Genomic DNA, 18,826 nt, shown 5'->3' with positions numbered 1-18,826 from the left:
TGCCTCCAGAGAAACCTGTATGCAGGTCAAGAAGCAACAGAACCTGACACAAAACAATGGACTGGTTCAAAATTGGGGTGAAAAGTACATCAAGGCTGTATATTGTCACCCTGCTTATTTAACTTATATGCAGAGTACATCATGTGAAATGCCAGGCTGGATGAGTCACAAACTGGAATCAAGATTGCCAGGAGAAACATAAGCAACCTCAAATATGCAGATGACACCATTTAATGGCAGAAAGTGAAGAGGAACTAAAAAACTTCATGATGAATGTGGAAGAGGAGAGTGAAAAATCTGACTTAAAACTCAACATTCAAAAAATTAAGATCATGGCATCCAGTCCCATCACTTCAGGGCAAATAGAAGGGGAAAAAGTGAAAGCAGTGACATTTTGTTTTCTTGGGCCCCAAAATCACTGCAGATGGTGACTGCAACCATGAAATTAAAAGACGCTCCTTGGAAGAAAAGCTATGACAAACCTAGACAGTGTATTGAGAAGCACACACATCATTTTGCTGACAAAGGTTCGATATTTTGGCCACCTGATGCAAAGAGCTAACTCATTGGAAAAGAACCTGATGCTGGGGGGAAATTGAGGGCAAGAGGAGAAGCGGGTGACAGAGGATGAGATGGTTGGATGGCATCACTGACTCAATGGACATGAGTTTGAAGAAACTCAGGGATATAGTGATGGACAGAGAAACATGGTGTGCTGCAGTTCATGGGGTCGCAAAGAGCTGGACATGACTTAGCGACTGAACAACCACGATGTCCGAGAAACCCACAGCTAGAATAATATTCAGCTGTGAAAGGCTGAAAGCTTTTTTGAGATTAAGAAACACACAAGGATGCCCATCCTCACCAGTTTTACTCAGCATAGTATTAGGAATCCTCTAACCATTGCAATCAGGTGATAAAAAGATAAAAGGCACCCAGACTGGAAAGGAAGAAGTAAAACTGTTTGCAGGTGATATGTTACTACATACAGAAAACCCTAAAGCCTCCATGATAATAAAAGCAAAAATGGCTACAACTAATGAATTCAGTAAAGTTGATGTCTACAAAAATCAATACACAGAAATTTGTTGCTTTTTTTGTACACTAATAATGTACTATCAGAGAAATTAATATTTCAGGCCCATTTACAACTGCAGCAAAAAGTTTAAAAGTTTAAAATATCAAAAATGTGAAACACCTGTACTTTGAAAACTAAGATGTTGAGAGAAATTGCAGATGGAGATGACACAAATAAATTGAAAGATACACCATGCTCATGGATTAGAAGAATTAATACTGTTAAAATGTCCGTACTACTTAAAGCAGTTTACACATTCAGTGCAGTCCCTATCAAAATTCCAGTGACATTTTGCACAGAACTGGAACAGATAAATCTAAAGTTTATGTAGAATCACACACAAACCAAACCCCAAAGAGCTTAAGCGATCTTAAGAAAGAAGAAGAAAGTTGTAATTATCATATTCCCTGATTTCAAACTATTGTACAAATCTATAGTAATCAAAAGTATAAGGTGCTGGCATAAAAACAGACACAGATCAATGGGCCAAAGAGAGAGCCCAGAAATAAATTTACATTTATATGGTCATTAACTTATGACCATATAAATTGGGAAAGGAGTACGTCAAGGCTGTATATTGTCACCCTGTTTATTTAACTTAGATGCAAAGTACATCATGCGAAATGATGGGCTTGATGAAGCACAAGCTGGAATCAAGATTGACAGGAGAAATATTAATAACCTCAGATATGCAGATGACCCCACCCTTATTGCAGAAAGTGAAGAGGAACTAAAGAGCCTCTTGATGAAAGTGAAAGAGTAGAGTGAAAAAGTTGGCTTGAAGCTCAACATTCAGAAAACTAAGATCATGGCACCCGGTCCCATCATTTCATGGCAAATAGATGGGGAAACAATGGAAACAGTGACAGACTTAATTTTCTTGGGCTCCAAAATCACTGCAGATGGTGACTGCAGCCATGAAATTAAAAGATGCTTGCTCCTTGGAAGAAAAGCTATGACCAACCTAGAAAGCATATTAAAAAGCAGAGACATTACTTTGCTGACAAAGGTCAGTCTAGTCAGAGCTATGGTTTTTCCAGTAGTTATGTTGGATGTAAGAGTTGGATCATAAAGCTGAGTGCCGAAGAATTGATGCTTTTGAACTGTGGTGTTGGAGAAGACTCTTTGAGAGTCCCTTGAGCTGTAAGGAGATCAAACCAGTCCATCCTAAAGGAAATCAGTCCTGTGTATTCATTGGAAGGACTGATGCTGAAGCTCCAATACTTTGGCCACCTGATGCAAAGAACTGACTCATTAAAAAGACCCTGATGCTAGGAAAGATTGATGGCAGGAAGAGAGAGGGATGATAGAGGATAAAATGGTTGGATGCATCGCTAACTCGATGGGCATGAGTTTGAGCAAGCTCCAAGAGTTAGTGATAGACAGGGAAGCCTGGTGTGCTGCAGTCCATGGGGTTGCAAAGAGTTGGACATGACTGAGTGGCTGAACTGAATTGAACTTTTATGACAAGGCAGCCAAGAATATACAACGGGGGAGAAGACAGCCTCTTCAAAAAATGGTGCTGGGATAAAAGAATGAAACTGGACAGCTTTTTATACCTTATATAAAAATAAAATAGATGACAGTAAATGTGAAACCTGAAAGCATAAAACTCCTAGAAGAAAACATAGACAATATGTTCTTTGGCATTGTTCTTAGCAATATATATATATATATATATATATATATATTTGCATCTGTGTCTTCAGGCAAGGAAAACAAAAGCAAAAATAAACAAGTGGAAGTACATCAAACTAAAAAGCCTTGCACAGGAACTGATTGTAGAGGAACTGTTAACAAAGTGAAAAGGTATACTGCTGAATCAGTTACGTTCAATCGCTCAGTCGTGTCCATCTCTGCGACCCCATGGACTGCAGCACACCAGGCTTCCCTGTCCATCACCAACTTCTGGAGCTTGCTCAAACTCATGTCCATTGAGTTGTTGATGCTATCCAACCATCTCATCCTCTGTCGTCCGTTTCTCCCCCTGCCTTCAATCTTTCCCAGGGTCAGAAGAGTCAGTTCTTTGCATCAGGTGGCCAAGGTATTGGGAGTTGCAGCTTCAGCATCAGTCCTTCCAATGAATATTCAGGATTGATTTCCTTTATGATTGACTGGTTTGATTTCCTTGCAGTCCAAGGGACTCTCAAGAGTCTTCTCCAACACCACAGTTCAAAAGCAACATTTCTTTGGCGCTCAGCTTTCTTTATGGTCCAACTCTCACATCCATACATGACTACTGGAAAAACCATAGTTTTGACTAGATGATCCTTTGTCAGCAAAATAATGTTTCTGCTTTTTAATATGCTGTCTAGGTTTTTCATAGCTTTTCTTTCAAGGAGCAAGCGTCTTTTAATTTCATGGCTGCAATCATCATCTGCAATGATTTTGGTGTCTAAGAAAATTGAATTGGAGAACATATTTGCAAAAGATTTATTTTGTAAGGAGTTTAATATCTAAAATGTACAAAGAACTTAAAGAGATCAAGGTCAAAAACCAACTGATTTTAAAAAATTGGCAGAGGACTTGAATTGACATTTTTCCAAAGGAGACATACAGACTTGAGAAAAGATATTCAGCATCACTGATCATTAGGAAAATGCAATTCAAAACCACAGTGAGATGCCATCTCACACCTGTCAGAATGGCTGTTATCCAAAGTTAACAAATACGTGTTGAAGAAGAGAGAGGGGAAACCTTATGTGCTGTTGTGTGTATGTACTCTGTTGTGTCCAACTCTTGCAACCCCATGGATTGTAGCCCACCAGGCTCCTCTGTCCGTGGAATTTTCCAGGCAACAATACTGGATTGGGTTTCTATTTCCTACTCCGGATATCTTCCTGACCCAGGAATTGAACCGAAGTCTCTTGTGTCTCCTGCGTTGGCAGTCGGATTCTTTATCATTGTGCCATCTGGGAAGTCCCCATGCAATGTTGGTGGGAATATAAATTGGGAGCACAGCATAGAGATTCCCTAAAAATTAAAAAAATAACTACAATATGATCTAACAGTTACAATTCTGTCCATTTTTCCAAAAAAAGACTAATTCAAAAGGATATGTGCACCCTTATGTTCTTTGCATCATTATTCACAGTAATAAAGATACAGAGGCAACCCAAGTGCCCAATGATAGATGAATGGATAAAGAAAATATGGTATATGAGTCATAAAAAAGTGACATTTTACCATTTGCAGCAATGTGGATGTCCCTAGAGGATATGCTGAGTGAAATAAGACAGAGAAAATCAAATTCCATATGACTTCACTTACATGTGAAATCTAAGAGATGAAACAAAACAGAAACAGACTCATAGATCCAGAGAACAAACTGGTAGTTGTCATGGAGGAGAGGATGAGGGGAGTTGGGCAAAATAGGTGAAGGAAATTAATTTAAATTTCCAGTTATAAAATAATTAAGTCATGGGATGTGATGTGCAGCATAGGAAATATAATTTATAATATTATAATAGCTTTGTCAATAACCTCATATATGCAGATGACACCACCCTTATGGCAGAAAGTGAAGAGGAACTCAAAAGCCTCTTGATGAAAGTGAAAGAGGAGAGTAAAAAGGTTGGCTTGAAGCTCAACATTCAGAAAACAAAGATCATGGCATCTGGTCCCATCACTTCATGGGAAATAGATGGGGAAACAGTGGAAACAGTGTCAGACTTTATTTTTTTGGGCTCCAAAATCACTGCGGATGCTGATTGCAGCCATGAAATTAAAAGACGCTTACTCCTTGGAAGGAAAGTTATGACCAACCTAGATAGTATATTAAAAAGCAGAGACATTACTTTGCCAACTAAGGTCCGTCTAGTCAAGGCTATGGTTTTTCCTGTGGTCATGTATGGATGTGAGAGTTGGACTGTGAAGAAAGCTGATTGCCGAAGAATTGATGCTTTTGAACTGTGGTGTTGGAGAAGACTCTTGAGAGTCCCTTGGACTGCAAGGCGATCCAACCAGTCCATTCTAAAGGAGATCAATCCTGGGTGTTCATTGGAAGGACTGACGCTAAAGCTGAAACTCCAATACTTTGGCCACCTCATGCGACGAGTTGACTCACTGGAAGAGACTCTGATGCTGGGAGGGATTGGGGGTGGGAGAAGGGGACGACAGAGAATGAGATGGCTGGATGGCATCACCGACTCGATGGACATGAGTTTAAGTGAATTCCGGGAGTTGGTGATGGACAGGGAGGCCTGGCGTGCTGTGATTCACGGGGTCGCAAAGAGTCGGTCACGACTGAGCGACTGAACTGAACTGAACTGAATAGCTTTGTGTAGTGACAGATGGCTGTTAGACATGTCATGGTGATCAGTAATAATGTATATGTGTTGAATCACTGTTTTACACCTGAAACTAACATACTGTATGTCATCTGTTCAGTCGCTCAGTCGTGTCCGACTCTCCGCGACCCCATGAATCACAGCACGACAGGCCTCCCTGTCCATCACCAACTCCCGGTGTTCACTCAAACTCATGTCCACAGAGTCGGTGATGCCATCCAGCCATCTCATTCTCTGTTGTCCCCTTCTCCTCCCGCCCCCAACCTTTCCCAGCATCAGAGTCTTTTCTAGTGAGTCAACTCGTCGCATGAGGTACTTCATTGTAAAAAAAAAAGGGGGAAAAAGTCTGTATTTTTGATGCTGTAGAACTAAGATGTTAGTTAGTTTTTATGTATCAAATCTAGACTCGCTGGTTAAACTATAGCTTATATTAATTTCAACACCAGTTTACTTTAAGATCACAGGTTTGAACTGAATGTTAAATAGCTATTACAGTGCTAATGTTTTGCGATCACGTATTGTCTTTCATCCTGAGCATTCAGTTGAGCAGTGAGCAGTGGTTTTGTAGCTGTGTTCTGCCAAGCCCCAGGGCTACTGTTCAATTTAAAATACGGTTGGGAGGTTCAGTAAGCTGGTCTCTTTCTCTTACCACCATCATCCAATATTTTCAGTGTTTTATTCTGTGCAGAATTCTGGGTAAGATTTCCCCTTGTTGAGGTGGGTAGTTTATGTGGTATTTTAAAAGTTTGGAGGCAGTTGCATCCTAGCAGTTATTCCTATGCATCTAAACCTATTTGATGTTCTTTTTTTCACACTATTGTAGGAATGGTAAAAAGTTTTTGATTCTTTATGCTGGAACCTTGGTCTGTAATTTATATAAACACTGTTTTTCTGCCTCTTTTCCTTTCTCCTCCCGCCCTCTCTCTGGCTTATGGGCATCATTGAGCATCTACTTTATGTGACCATAGTAGGACTTTGGACCTGTACTATATACAATGAAATCTTTAAATCTACAGGAGATAGATTTCCCAGAGACTTAAATTTCTAAAATAAAATTGTGTGCTTTACCTTTTAAAAATACTTAGAATACCGGAAGTTTTACTTACACAAATACTTTATGTCTATCTTCAGTGTGAAGATGAAGTACCTTTAGGATGCTGGAATTAAACTTGTGAAAAACTAGAAAGTTGGGAGCTAAAAACCAGTATAGCTGGGATACAAAGCCTAAAAAATCATCCAAATCTACAGGAATTGTGTACTACAGGTCCATGAGACAGTTGCTAAAGTGGCTTGTCTTCTCATTCTGTTGACATTGTCTTTTACAGAGCAAAAGTTTTAAATTTTAATGAAGTTCAGCTCATCAGTTATTTCTTTCAGGGATCATGTCTTTGGTGGTGTATTTACAAAGGTACCACAATACCCAAAGTTAGCTACATTTTCTCCTATATTATCTTCCAAGAGTTTTGTAAGTTTTGCATTTTACATTTAGGTCTATGATCCATTTTAATTAATTTTTGTGGAGAGTGTCAAGCCTTTGTCAGACATGTCAATTTTTTTTCTTGCATATGGATGTCCAGTTATTCCAGCACCATTTGTTGAAGAGACTGTCTTTGCTCCATCTTATTACCTTTGCTTTTTTATCAAAGATCAGTTGATTATATTTATAAGGGTCAATTTCTGGGCTCTGTATTCTGTTCCCTTAATCTATTTGTCTATTCTCTTGCTGATACTATACTGTTGATTACTATAGCTTTATAGTAAATCTTGAAGTTAGGTAACATCAATCAGCCAACTTTGTTCTTCTCTTTTGATATTGTATTGACTATTCTGACTCTGCCTTTCCCTGTAAACTTTAGAATCAGTTTTGTTGATATTCACAAAATATTGATAACTTGCTGATATTTTAATTGGGATTGTATTGAATTCATAGATAATATTGGGAAGAACTGACATTTTGACAGTATTGAGTCTTCCTTTCTATGAACATGGAATATCTCTTCATTTATTCTTTGATGTCATTCATCAGAGATCTGTAGTTCTTCTCTTATAGATCTTGTACATATTTTATTAGATTTATACTTAAGTAATTTCTTTAGGTGTTAATATAGATAGTGCTGTGTTTTTTTGTTTTTTAATTTTTATTTTATTTGTTTGGCTGCAACGGGTCTTAGTTGCAGCATCATACCAGCTTCTGTAGTTGTGGTGCACGGGCTTATTTGCTCCAAGGCATGTGGGATCTTAGCTGCCTGACCAGGGATTGAACCTGTGTCCTCTGCGTTGTAAGGTAGATTCTTAACCACTGGAGTACCAGGAAAGTCCTGTGTTTTGTTTTTAATTTAAATTCCACATGTTTATTTTTGGCATATAGGAAGATGGTTGACTTTTATATATTAACCTTGTATCTTGCAACCTTGCTATAGTTGCTTATTAACTCAAGGGCATTTTTTTTTTTTTTTGGTTGATTCTTTCAGATTTTCTACATAGATGATCACATCATCTATGGATAAAGGTAGTTTTATGACTTCTTTCCTGATCTGTATACCTTTTCTTTCTTTTCTTGCTGCATTAACTAGGACATCCACTGTGATGTTGAAAAGGAGTGATGTGAGGATAGATTTTGCCTTATATCTGATCTTTGTGGGAAAGTGTCAAGTTTCCCAACATTAAGTATAATGTTAGCTGTATGGTTTCTGTAGAAGTCTTTGTCAAGTTGAGAAAGTTCCTCTCTATTCCTAGTTTTTATCATGGAGTTTTTTTTTTCTATCATGAATATATTATATATAGACATATATATGTATATATATTATTTTTTTAAATTGGAGAACAATTGCTTTACAATGTTGTGGTGGCCTCTGTAGTACATCAGTGTGAATCAGTCATAATTATATATATATCTCTTGAGCCTCCCTACCTGCCACATTCCACCCCTCTAAGTGGTCATAGAATGCCAGATGGGGCTCCCTGTGTTATATAGCAGCTTCCCACTAGGAAGGTTACCTATATTACACATTGATAGTGTGTATATGTCAGCGCTACTTTCTCAGTTTGCCTTACCCTCTCCTTCCCACGCTGTGTCTACCAGTTTGTTCTTTACATCTGCATTTCCATTTCTCTGTAAATAGGTTCATCAGTACTATTTTTCTAGATTCCATATATATACATTAATATATGATATTTGTTTTTCTCTTTCTGGCTTATTCACTTAGTATAATAAGCTCTAGGTTCATCCACCTCACTAAAACTACTCAAATTCAAATTCATTCCTTTTTATGGCTGAGTAATATTCCATTGTATATATGTACCACAACTACTTTATTTCTAGCTTTATAAATTTTTTTAACTGATGAAAATTGCTTTACAGTTTGTGTCAGTTTCTGCCATACAGCAGTGTGAATCAGTCCTAATTGTATATATATCCCCTCCATGTTGAGCCTTCCTCCCCTCCCCCCTCCCACGCCTCTAGGTCATCACAGAGCACCAGACTGGGCTCCCTGTGTTATACAGCAACTTTCCACTGACTCTGTTTTACACATGATAGTGTATGTATGTCAGTGGTACTTGCTCAATTCATCTCACTCTCACCTTCCCCCGCTGTGTCAAGTCTGTTCTCTACTAGGTTCATCAGTACCATTTTTCTAGATTCCATATGTATGTGTTAATATATAATACTTGTTTTTTTCTTTCTGATTTGCTTCACTCTATATAAGAGGCTCTAGGTTCATCTACCTCACTACAACTGATTCAAATTTATTCCTTTTTATGACTGAGTATATTCCATTGTACCACAACTTCTTTATCCATTCATTTGTTGATGGACATCTAGGTTCCTTCCATGTTCTGGCTGTTGTAAAGAGTGCTGTGATGAACATTGGTGTACATGTGTCGTTTTAAATTGTGGCTTTCTCCGGGTATATGCCCAGTAGTAGGACTGCTAAGTCATATGGTAGTTTGGGGGCTTCCGTAGTGGGTAAGTGATAAAGAATCTGCCTGCAATTCAGGAGACCACATTCTACGCAAGGGACGTGGGTTCGATCCCTAGATTGGGAATATCACCTGTAGAAGAAAATGGCAACCCACTCTAATATTCTTGCCTGGGAAATCCCATGGACGAAGGAGCTTGGAGGGCTACAGTCTGTGAGGTTGCAAGAGCCAGACATGACTTAGCAACTAAACCACCATCACGTGGTGGTTTTATTCCTAGTTTGTTATGAATCTCAATACTGTAGTGGCACTACCAGTTTACGTTCCCACCAACAGTGCAGTAGGGTTCTATTTTCTCTACATCCTCTCTAGCATTGATTGTTTGTAGTTGTTTTTTTTACTGATGACCATTCTGATTGGTATGAGGTGATACCTCACTGTAGTTTTTTGTATTTCTCTAATAATGAGTGATGTGAGCATCTTTTCATGTGTTTATTGGCCATCTGTATGTCTTCTTTGGAGAAATGTTTGCTTAAATTTTTGTTCATTTTTTGACTGGACTGGTGAATGAATTATATATTTTTAATCATCTGTTGCTGTTTTTATGGAGATAAAACTCAGTTTCATTTTGGTCTTCCTTGTTCATTGATTATTCTTTTACTTTTACCAATTGGTAATTTGTTATTTTTAGGCTCAGCTTGCCAATCGGAAACAAAAATTAGAGTCTGTGGAACTGTCCAGCCAGTCGGAAATTCAACACCTGAGCAGTAAGCTAGAGCGGGCCAATGATACTATCTGTGCCAATGAGTTGGAAATAGAGCGCCTCACCATGAGAGTCAATGACTTGGTTGGAACCAATATGACTATTATGCAAGAGCAGCGGCAGAAAGAAGAAAAATTGAGGGAATCGGAAAAACTGCTAGAGGTATATTTTTAAATTGTTATATACTATAACTGAGGAAATGTGTGTATGTCTGTTTTAAGAGAAACTAACTAACCTAGAACTGGGTTCCAAAATCTGCAGTTTCTTACCTACTCTGTAGCCAATGGATCAGATATTGATATTGGGCCTATTAATACTGTATCTGTTATATAATTTACAGTTTGACTCCTGGCTTCCTTGTCTCGTGAAATAGAAAAACTGTAATAACATCTGACTTTTTTTCTGAGTATTTTTACAGGTTCTGCAAGAAGAAAAGAGAGAATTGAAGGCAGCTCTTCAGACTCAGGAAAGTTTTATCCATGATGCAAGAATACAAAAGGAGAAGCTACAAGCAAAATTAAAGGCAGTTGATACTCAACACACAGTAGAGACCATAAGGTATAACCTTAAATATTATTCAGTTCAATTCAGTTCAGTTGCTCAGTCGTGTCCAACTCTTTGCGACCCCATGAATCACAGCACGCCAGGCTCCCTGTCTATCACCAACTCCCAGAGTTCACTCAAACTCATGTCCATCGAGTCAGTGATGCCATCCAGCCATCTCATTCTCTGTCGTCCCCTTCTCCTCCCGCCCCCAATCCCTCCCAGTATCAGAGTCTTTTCCAGTGAGTCAACTCGTCGCATGAGGTGGCCAAAGTATTGCAGTTTCAGCTTTAGCATCAGTCCTTCCATTGAACACCCAGAACTGATCTCCTTTAGAATGGACTGGTTGGATCTCCTTGCAGTCCAAGGGACTCTCAAGAGTCTTCTCCAACACCACAGTTCAAAAGCATCAATTCTTCAGCACTCAGCTTTCTTCACAGTCCAACTCTCACATCCATACATGGCCACTGGAAAAACCATAGTCTTCACTAGATGGACCTTTGTTGGCAAAGTAATGTCTATGCTCTTTAATATGCTATCTAGGTTGGTCATAACTTTCCTTCCAAGGAGTAAGCATCTTTTAATTTCATGGCTGCAATCAGCATCCGCAGTGATTTTGGAGCCCCAAAAAATAAAGTCTGACACTGTTTCCCCATCTATTTCCCATGAAGTGATGGGACCAGATGCCATGATCTTCGTTTTCTGAATGTTGAGCTTCAAGCCAACCTTTTCACTCTCCTCTTTCACTTTCATCAAGAGGTTTTTTAGTTCCTCTTCACTTTTTGCCATAAGGATGGTGTCATCTGCATATCTGAGGTTATTGATATTTCTCCTGGCAATCTTGATTCCAGCCTGTGCTTCTTCCAGCCCAGCATTCCTCATGATGTACTCTGCATAGAAGTTAAACAAGCAGGGTGACAATATACAACCTTGACGTACTCTTTTTCCTAATTGGAACCAGTCTGTTGTTCCATGTCCAGTTCTAACTGTTGCTTCCTGACCTGCATACAGGTTTCTCAAGAGGCAGGTCAGACAGTCAAAGGCTTTGGCATAGTCAATGAAGTAGAAATAGATGTTTTTCTGGAACTCTTGCTTTCTCCATGATCCAGCGGATGTTGGCAATTTGATCTCTGGTGCCTCTGCGTTTTCTGAAACCTGCTTGAACATCTGGAAGTTCACAGTTCACATATTGCTGAAGCCAGCCAAACCACAGAGTGGTTTGGCATTAAGCATGGTTTTTAATATTACATATTCATAATTTTGTGCTTGATCATATTATAGGTTTTCTTAGTTTTAATTTCTGAGTTAAATTTTTAGGGTATTAGATAATATTGTATGGTTATTTTTTTCTACCTTCAGTTTGGGTCCCCTAACCAAGAAACTCTGATGTTTAGAAAATTAGAAACCCTTTTGTCAATCTATATGGGCTTCCCAGGTGGTGCAATGGTAAAGAATCCTCCTACCAATGCAAGAGACATGGGTTCAATCCCCTGGGTTGGGAAGATCCTCGGGAGGAGGAAATGACAACCTATGCCGTTATTCTTCGGAGAAGGCAATGGCAAGCCACTCCAGTACTCTTGCCTAGAAAATCCCATGGATGGAGCAGCCTAGTAGGCTGCAGTCCGTGAGGTCGCTAAGGGTCGGACACGACTGAGCGACTTCACTTTCACTTTTCACTTTCACACATTGGAGAAGGAAATGGCAACCCACTCCAGTGTTCTTGCCTGGAGAATCCCAGGGATGGGGGAGCAAGCCTCGTGGGCTGCTATCTATGGGGTTGCACAGAGTCGGACACGACTGAAGTGACTTAGCAGCAGCAGCAGCAGCCATTATTCTTGCCAGGATGATCCCATGGACAGAACAGCCTGGCAGGCTTCAGTCCATGGGGTTGCAAAGAGTCAGACATGACTTAGTGACTGTTCTCTCTCTGTCTCCTGTTAATTTGTACCCTTGCTGAAACTTCAAACGTGAAAGGAATTATAGTCTTATGTCTCCTGGGAGGCCTACCTTCTTTGGTAAAATAGATCATGATTAGTAGCTGGTAAGGACATGTGCTTATCTTCTACGAGAACTCCAAAATTACAACTTGCTGCTGAACAACTGTCAACAGAAGAATGTTGGCTCCCACAAAAAAGATACCCCATGTCCAAGGGCAAAGGAGAAGCCCTCCAAGATGGTAGAATGGGCACAATCACGTTTAGAATCAAACCCCATACCAGCCAGAGACACTCGGAAGACTCAAACAAACCTTGTGCCTCTGGGACCCAGAGATCCCACAGAGACTGAGCCAGAACTGTGTTTGAGTGTCTCCTGCAGAGGTCCGGGTCAGCAGTGGCCTGCCGCAGAGGCAGGAGCTCTGGGTGCAGCAGACCTGGGTATGGCATAAGCCCTCTTGGAGGAGGTCGCCATTAACCCCACTATAGAGCAGCCAGCACTTACACAGGACTGGGAAACAGACTCTTGTGGGGCACAAACAAAACCTTGTGTGCACCAGGACCCAGGAGAAGGAGCAGTGACCCCACAAGAGACTGACCCAGACTTGCCTGTGAGTGTCCAGGAGTCTCTGGCAGAGGCATGGGTCGGCGGTGGCCTGCTGCAGGGTCAGAGGCACTGATTGCGGCAGTGTGTGCATGGAACCTTTTGAAGGAGGTTGCCGTTATCTTCATTACCTCCACCATAGTTTGGCCTCAGGTCAGACAACAGGGAGGAAACACAGGCCCCCGCCCCGTCAACAGAAAACTGGATTAAAGATGTGCTGACCACGGCTCTGCCCATCAGACCAAGACCCAGTTTCCCCCTCAGTCTCTCCCATCAGGAAGCATCCTTATCCTTCTCCATCAGAGGGCAGACAGACTGAAAACCACAATCACAGAAAACTAACCAAACTGATCACATGGACCACAGCCTCGTCTAACTCGATGAAACTATGAGCCATGCCGTGTAGGGCCACCCAAGATGGATGGGTCATGATGGAGAGTTCTAACAAAACGTGTTCCACTGGAGAAGGGAATGGCAACCCACTCTGGTATTCTTGCCTTGAGAACCCCATGAACAATATGAGAAAGCAAAAAGATAGGACACTGAAGGATGAACTCCCCAGGTCGGTAGGTATCCAGTATGCTACTGGAGATCAGTGGAGAAATAACTCCAGAAAGAATGAAGAGACGGAACCAAAGCAAAAACAGCACCCAGTTGTGGATGTGGCTGGTGGTGGAAGTAAAGTCCGGTGCTATAAAGAGCAACATTGCATAGGAACCTGGAATGTTAAGTCCGTGAATCAAGGCAAATTTGAAGCGATCAAACAGGAGATGGCAAGAGTGAACATCGACGTTTTAGGAATCAGTGAACTAAAATAGACTGGAATGGGTAAATTTAACTCAGATGACCATTATATCTACTACTGTGGGCAAGAATCCCTTAGAAGAAATGGAGTAGCCATCATAGTCAACAAAAGAGTCCGAAATGCAGGACTTGGATGCAATCTCAAAAACAATAGAATGATCTCTTTGTTTCCAAGGCAAACCATTCAGTTTCACAGTAATCCAACTCTATGCCCCGACCAGTAATGCTGAAGAAGCTGAACGGTTCTGTGAAGACCTACAAGATCTAGAAGTAACACCCAAAAAAGATGTCCTTTTCATCATAGTGGACTGGAATGCAAAAGTAGGAAGTCAAGAGACACCTGGAGTTACAGGCAAATTTGGCCTTGGAGTACAGTTTTGGCCTTGGCTAATAGTTTTGCCAAGAGAATGCACTGGTCATTGCAAACAACCCTTTTCCAACAACACAAGAGAAGACTCTACACATGGACATCACCAGATGGTCAATACCGAAATCAGATTGATTATATTCTTTGCAGCCAAAGATAAAGAAGCTCTATAGTGTCAGCTAACTTTTTTTTTTTGGTAAACCAGGAAACAGACAAAAGAATTCTGAAGAGTTTCATTACTAAAAAGAGTTGGGAAAATATGAACTGCCTCTGTGTTGTTTTTGTTTGCAAAGATAGAGGCCTTTAACAGTCCTTCTATGTCTTCCGTAGGTCACTGGAGGAACCTCTGGCAGAAAGGAGGTATGCCTCTCAAGGGCAGGGGAACTTGCAGAACATGCTCTGCCAACTGGATTTTACCCACACTAGTGAAGAGCTTCTGCAGGCAGAGGTGACGCGTCTGGAAGGCAGGTAGATAATTACATGCATTTCAGCAATGTTCAAATTGTTGGAAAGTGTTTCAATCATTGTATTGATAAAGTAAGGTAATGTAACAAATGAAAACATGTTTTTCCTCCAGCTTTCACAAATTGGCCTAACTTCTGATTTCATTGAGATTAAAGGAGAACTTTGATCTCAATTAAAGGAGAACCTCCTAATCTTTTTACCACCTAACCTACTAGTCAGTCTGCACCTGTCTGTGCCCTTAATCTGTTGCTGCTGCTAAGTCACTTCAGTCGTGTCCGACTCTGTGCGACCCCATGGACAGCAGCCCACTAGGCTCCGCCATTCCTGGGATTCTCCAGGCAAGAACACTGGAGTGGGTTGCCATTTCCTTCTCCAACTTGTGAAAGTGAAGTTGCTCAGTCTTGTCCGACTAGTAGCGACCCCCTGTAGCCCACCAGGCTCCTCTGTCCATGGGATTTTCTAGGCAAGAGTACTGGAGTGGCTTGCCATTGCCTTCTCCCCTTAATCTGTTAAGAGTGGATAAATCAATGGATGACATGTCTGTGCTTCTAAGATTCCACTTATGTTTAGTTTCTACAGTTTTTTTCTTTTCGTTTTTACATTGTCAAATCTTAATCTCTGCTAAATCATTTCCGCTGGTATTAAATATGTTTTAATATTCCTCATCTTGGGAAAAAGATGAAAACCCTCTTTTAGTTCTACATCCCTGTCAAGTTACTTCCATATTTCTCTGCTCTTCTTCAAAACCCAATTCTTCAAGAGGTGACTCTATTGACTCTCTGTATGTCTTCACATTTCTCCCATGCAGAAGGCCGTCAGTTAGACTGGCTTTCCCCTCTGCCAGCACCTCACTGGAGCTTCTCTTGGGGAGGTCTTACTGGACATGTGGTGCTCCTTCCTTCTGTTCTGAAGTGCTGTTGATGTGTCCTTGTGTGTTGATTGAATCCTTATTTATGCTGTACTATGCCCAGCTCACTTGTATTACAATATGGTGAACTTTTTTTTTTGTCATACTGCAGAACTTTTTGATTGGGAGCAGTTTGATATTTTATTTTAAATGTAAATCACAGCCATTTGTACTCTAATGTTTTCTGCATGTAGACGATAAAAATATATAAACTGTTAGCCTGCAGGGAAACAAACAACCAAAAAATTTCCATTTTGCCTTTTTAAGTAACAAATTTTTGTCCCTACTCTAACTAATATATCTTTTATTTCTGTTTTTGGAAACCACTAAATATTTTCTTTGCATAGTAAATATACATTCATCCACAGAGTTTTTGTTTTATTTCTCACCTTGAAATACTTAAGATATTCTTAATTCTCATTACTGAAGTATATTTGCACACTGTAGATTGAATAAAATAAAGTTCAGTATTCTTATTGACGGGCTTCCTTCGTGGCTCAGACAGTAAAGAATTCGCCTGCATTGCGGCAGACCTGGGTTCAGTCCCTGGGTTGGGAAGATCCCCTGGAGGAGGGCTTGGCAACCCACTCAAGTATTCTTGCCTGGAGAATCCCTATAGACAGTGGAGCCTGGTGGGCTACAATCCATGGGGTCATAAAGAGTTGGACACAACTAAGCACAGCACAGCACATTCTTATTGACATGGCTTCCCTGGTGGCTCAGCAGGTAAAGAATCCATTTGTACCAATGAAGGAGACACAGATTAAATCCTTGAGTTGGGAAGATCCCCTGGAGAAGGTATGGAAACCCACTCCAGAATTCTTGCCTGGGAAATCCCATGGACAGAGGAGCCTTGTGGGGATCCATGGGACCACAAAAGAGGTGGACCCGACTTAGCAGCTAAACAACAATGACAAATTGTTATTGATATTAGAGCTAATAATTATATTTTTTATCATAGATTTTCCATCGATTAACTTTTTAGTGGTCTTTTACATGTTTTGCTATGCTTTCGGCAGACTCTGAAGACTTGTGCCTTGCTTCTGACACACTGCCAACCTGGAACACCTTATTCTCTTTAGGCCTCAATTTTCCCATCTTTAGATAGGACAAGATTGTTTCTGATTTTTCTTCTTTCTCTACCTCAGTGCTTTGACATAGTCATGTACTAAGTACCACATAATAAGCATTGTAGGATTTTTAGAAATAAGATTGGAATAAATGGATACAAATATCCCTGTTCAGTAATAAAACTGAATGACTTTAAAAATTATTTTAAATATCAAAAGACAGGTAGAAAAAGGAACCCTTTTGGACAGCTTATTTGTATTGCTCAGTTTGAACAGAATACTCCCTGAAATAGGAACTGGAGGAATGTACATGATTGTTTTGTGTTGTTGTATTGCCAAGGTGACATTTTGAACAATACGTTATCTGGTAAATTGGCTGTGTGGGGGAACAATCTAACAGTTATTAAGCCTTTATTGAACAATCTGGAACCGAATGATGAAGGAAGGGCCCGAGGGTATGCTGGACAAGGTTAAAGGGAGGTGAGACGTTAAAGATATTATTTTAATTATAGAATTTGTAGTTTGAGAGACAGAATATGTACATTAAAAGACCTAAGAGCAATTTAAAGTGAAAGTTCTAGAAACTGTCTACATTCAAACTCTAACAATTGAAAGTAGACTGTTTTTTTAAGATGATTTAGGGGAATGAGGGTCGGGGTGGCTCTATCCAGGTAAATGCTGATTTGATTCTTGAAAGGGTGTTGACTGTCCATTGTCAGGTGGGACGGGGAGGTGCTGTATGGCCAAGGGGGTGGTACGTGAAAAGAAAAGAAGTCAGGCTTAGCACATGGCACAAGGCAGACTGTAAAGCCTAGCCATTTAGAAGCAAAAAGACTTTATAGTGGATATGAGCTGTGAGATAAGAGAGGTATGCTGTCCCTGAGGTTCTTATATCTGATGAGGGATAAGTAAAGGTGACAGGTTGGAAACTCATGATTATTTTGGCAGCTGTGTGTCGGATGGGATGGTAATTAAGTATGGTGAAGACTGACATGATGGCAGCTCGTGTACAACTAGAGAGAAAAAATTGCCTAAGTTGTTATAACATTTAGAATTTTGTAACCAGTAGTAGTTTAAGCAGATAGAAGGTATGTAGGTGAACACAGAAGTCAAAAGTATCTTCCCAGAAGTGTAGATTAGATTTTGCTGACTCCACTGATATGGAAATTAGAAATGAGTTTTATTTTAGGGTAGAAAGTGATGTTTATTTCTTGGACATTAAGAGGGTAGTTAGATAACTCAACTTGTGGGCTTCAGGTTTTTGTTTTGTTTTAAATATGTGACCTTATTTTTGTCATATAGCTTAGAATCTGTGAGTGCAACATGTAAACAGCTGAGCCAAGAGCTAATGGAAAAGTATGGAGAGCTGAAGAAGATGGAAGTGCACAACAATGAGTACAGGGCCGAGATCAAGAAGGTGAGAGTTGCAAACCCCTCTGTGTTTGTAGACTGAACGATGGGTTGGGAGGTTATAGTAGTTAATTTTAATGAGAGAAAAATGTCATCCAGAGGCCATGTGATGCTCATGAGTAGAGTACCTGTAAGGTGTTTAGGAGAATGTCTTTCTGTGTCATCCTCAGGGATGCCATTTAAGTATTTTCAAGATAATTGAAGCCTGCTCCCTTTGAACTCTACAACTTTATTTTAAATGTGTCTTGATGAAAAATTTTCTAAAAGATACACACCTTCTTGCTTGCATGAACATATTCATTGAGATAGCATTTAGTATTTTCTTACTGACTGAAGGTGGTGATGGATGTGTATTCTCTTCTGTGCTGTGGGCAGTTATATCCTCATTGGCATTTGAAGTTTGTGGAATTTGTCTCTGTGTTAGTGGGCCCTGGCTGTCCTGTTTGTTGAGTTATTTTTTTTATTACTTCTTTGAGATTACTTCTATTTCCTTTCTTTTTCTCTTTCTGTTGTCTTCTGTGGACCAGGAAACCATATAAGCAAAATTTTTAGATTTGCAACCAGAAAGAGTGAAGGTAACAAATGCTGTCCTCTAAACAATGTGTGCTTCAGCTCTTTGATGATGGTTCTCAGCATTTGAGGCAGCCATCTCTCCCTGTTCTGAGATCTAA

General features: G+C 40.1%; 1 protein-coding gene across 20 annotated transcripts in view; it reads left to right on the top strand.

The window, feature by feature from the left end:
- The window catches only part of CEP63 (centrosomal protein 63), a 102,947-nt gene that overhangs the window by 55,322 nt on the left and 28,799 nt on the right, over positions 1 to 18,826 (top strand). For all 20 annotated transcript variants that reach the window (XM_088840457.1, XM_088840463.1, XM_088840466.1 and 17 more), the window contains 4 exons: positions 9,980 to 10,213; positions 10,470 to 10,609; positions 14,634 to 14,771; positions 18,048 to 18,162. In XM_088840457.1, the coding sequence (XP_088696583.1) occupies positions 9,980 to 10,213; positions 10,470 to 10,609; positions 14,634 to 14,771; positions 18,048 to 18,162 (627 nt within the window). The remainder of the gene's footprint in view (positions 1 to 9,979; positions 10,214 to 10,469; positions 10,610 to 14,633; positions 14,772 to 18,047; positions 18,163 to 18,826) is intronic.

This window comes from Moschus berezovskii, chromosome 1, assembly GCF_049115385.1.
Source record: "Moschus berezovskii isolate FMDL1 chromosome 1, NW_MosBer_1.0, whole genome shotgun sequence".
Lineage (NCBI taxonomy): Eukaryota > Metazoa > Chordata > Mammalia > Artiodactyla > Moschidae > Moschus > Moschus berezovskii.
The sequence above is the reverse complement of the archived record's forward strand: the minus strand, read 5'-3'. Positions and strand labels throughout refer to the sequence as shown.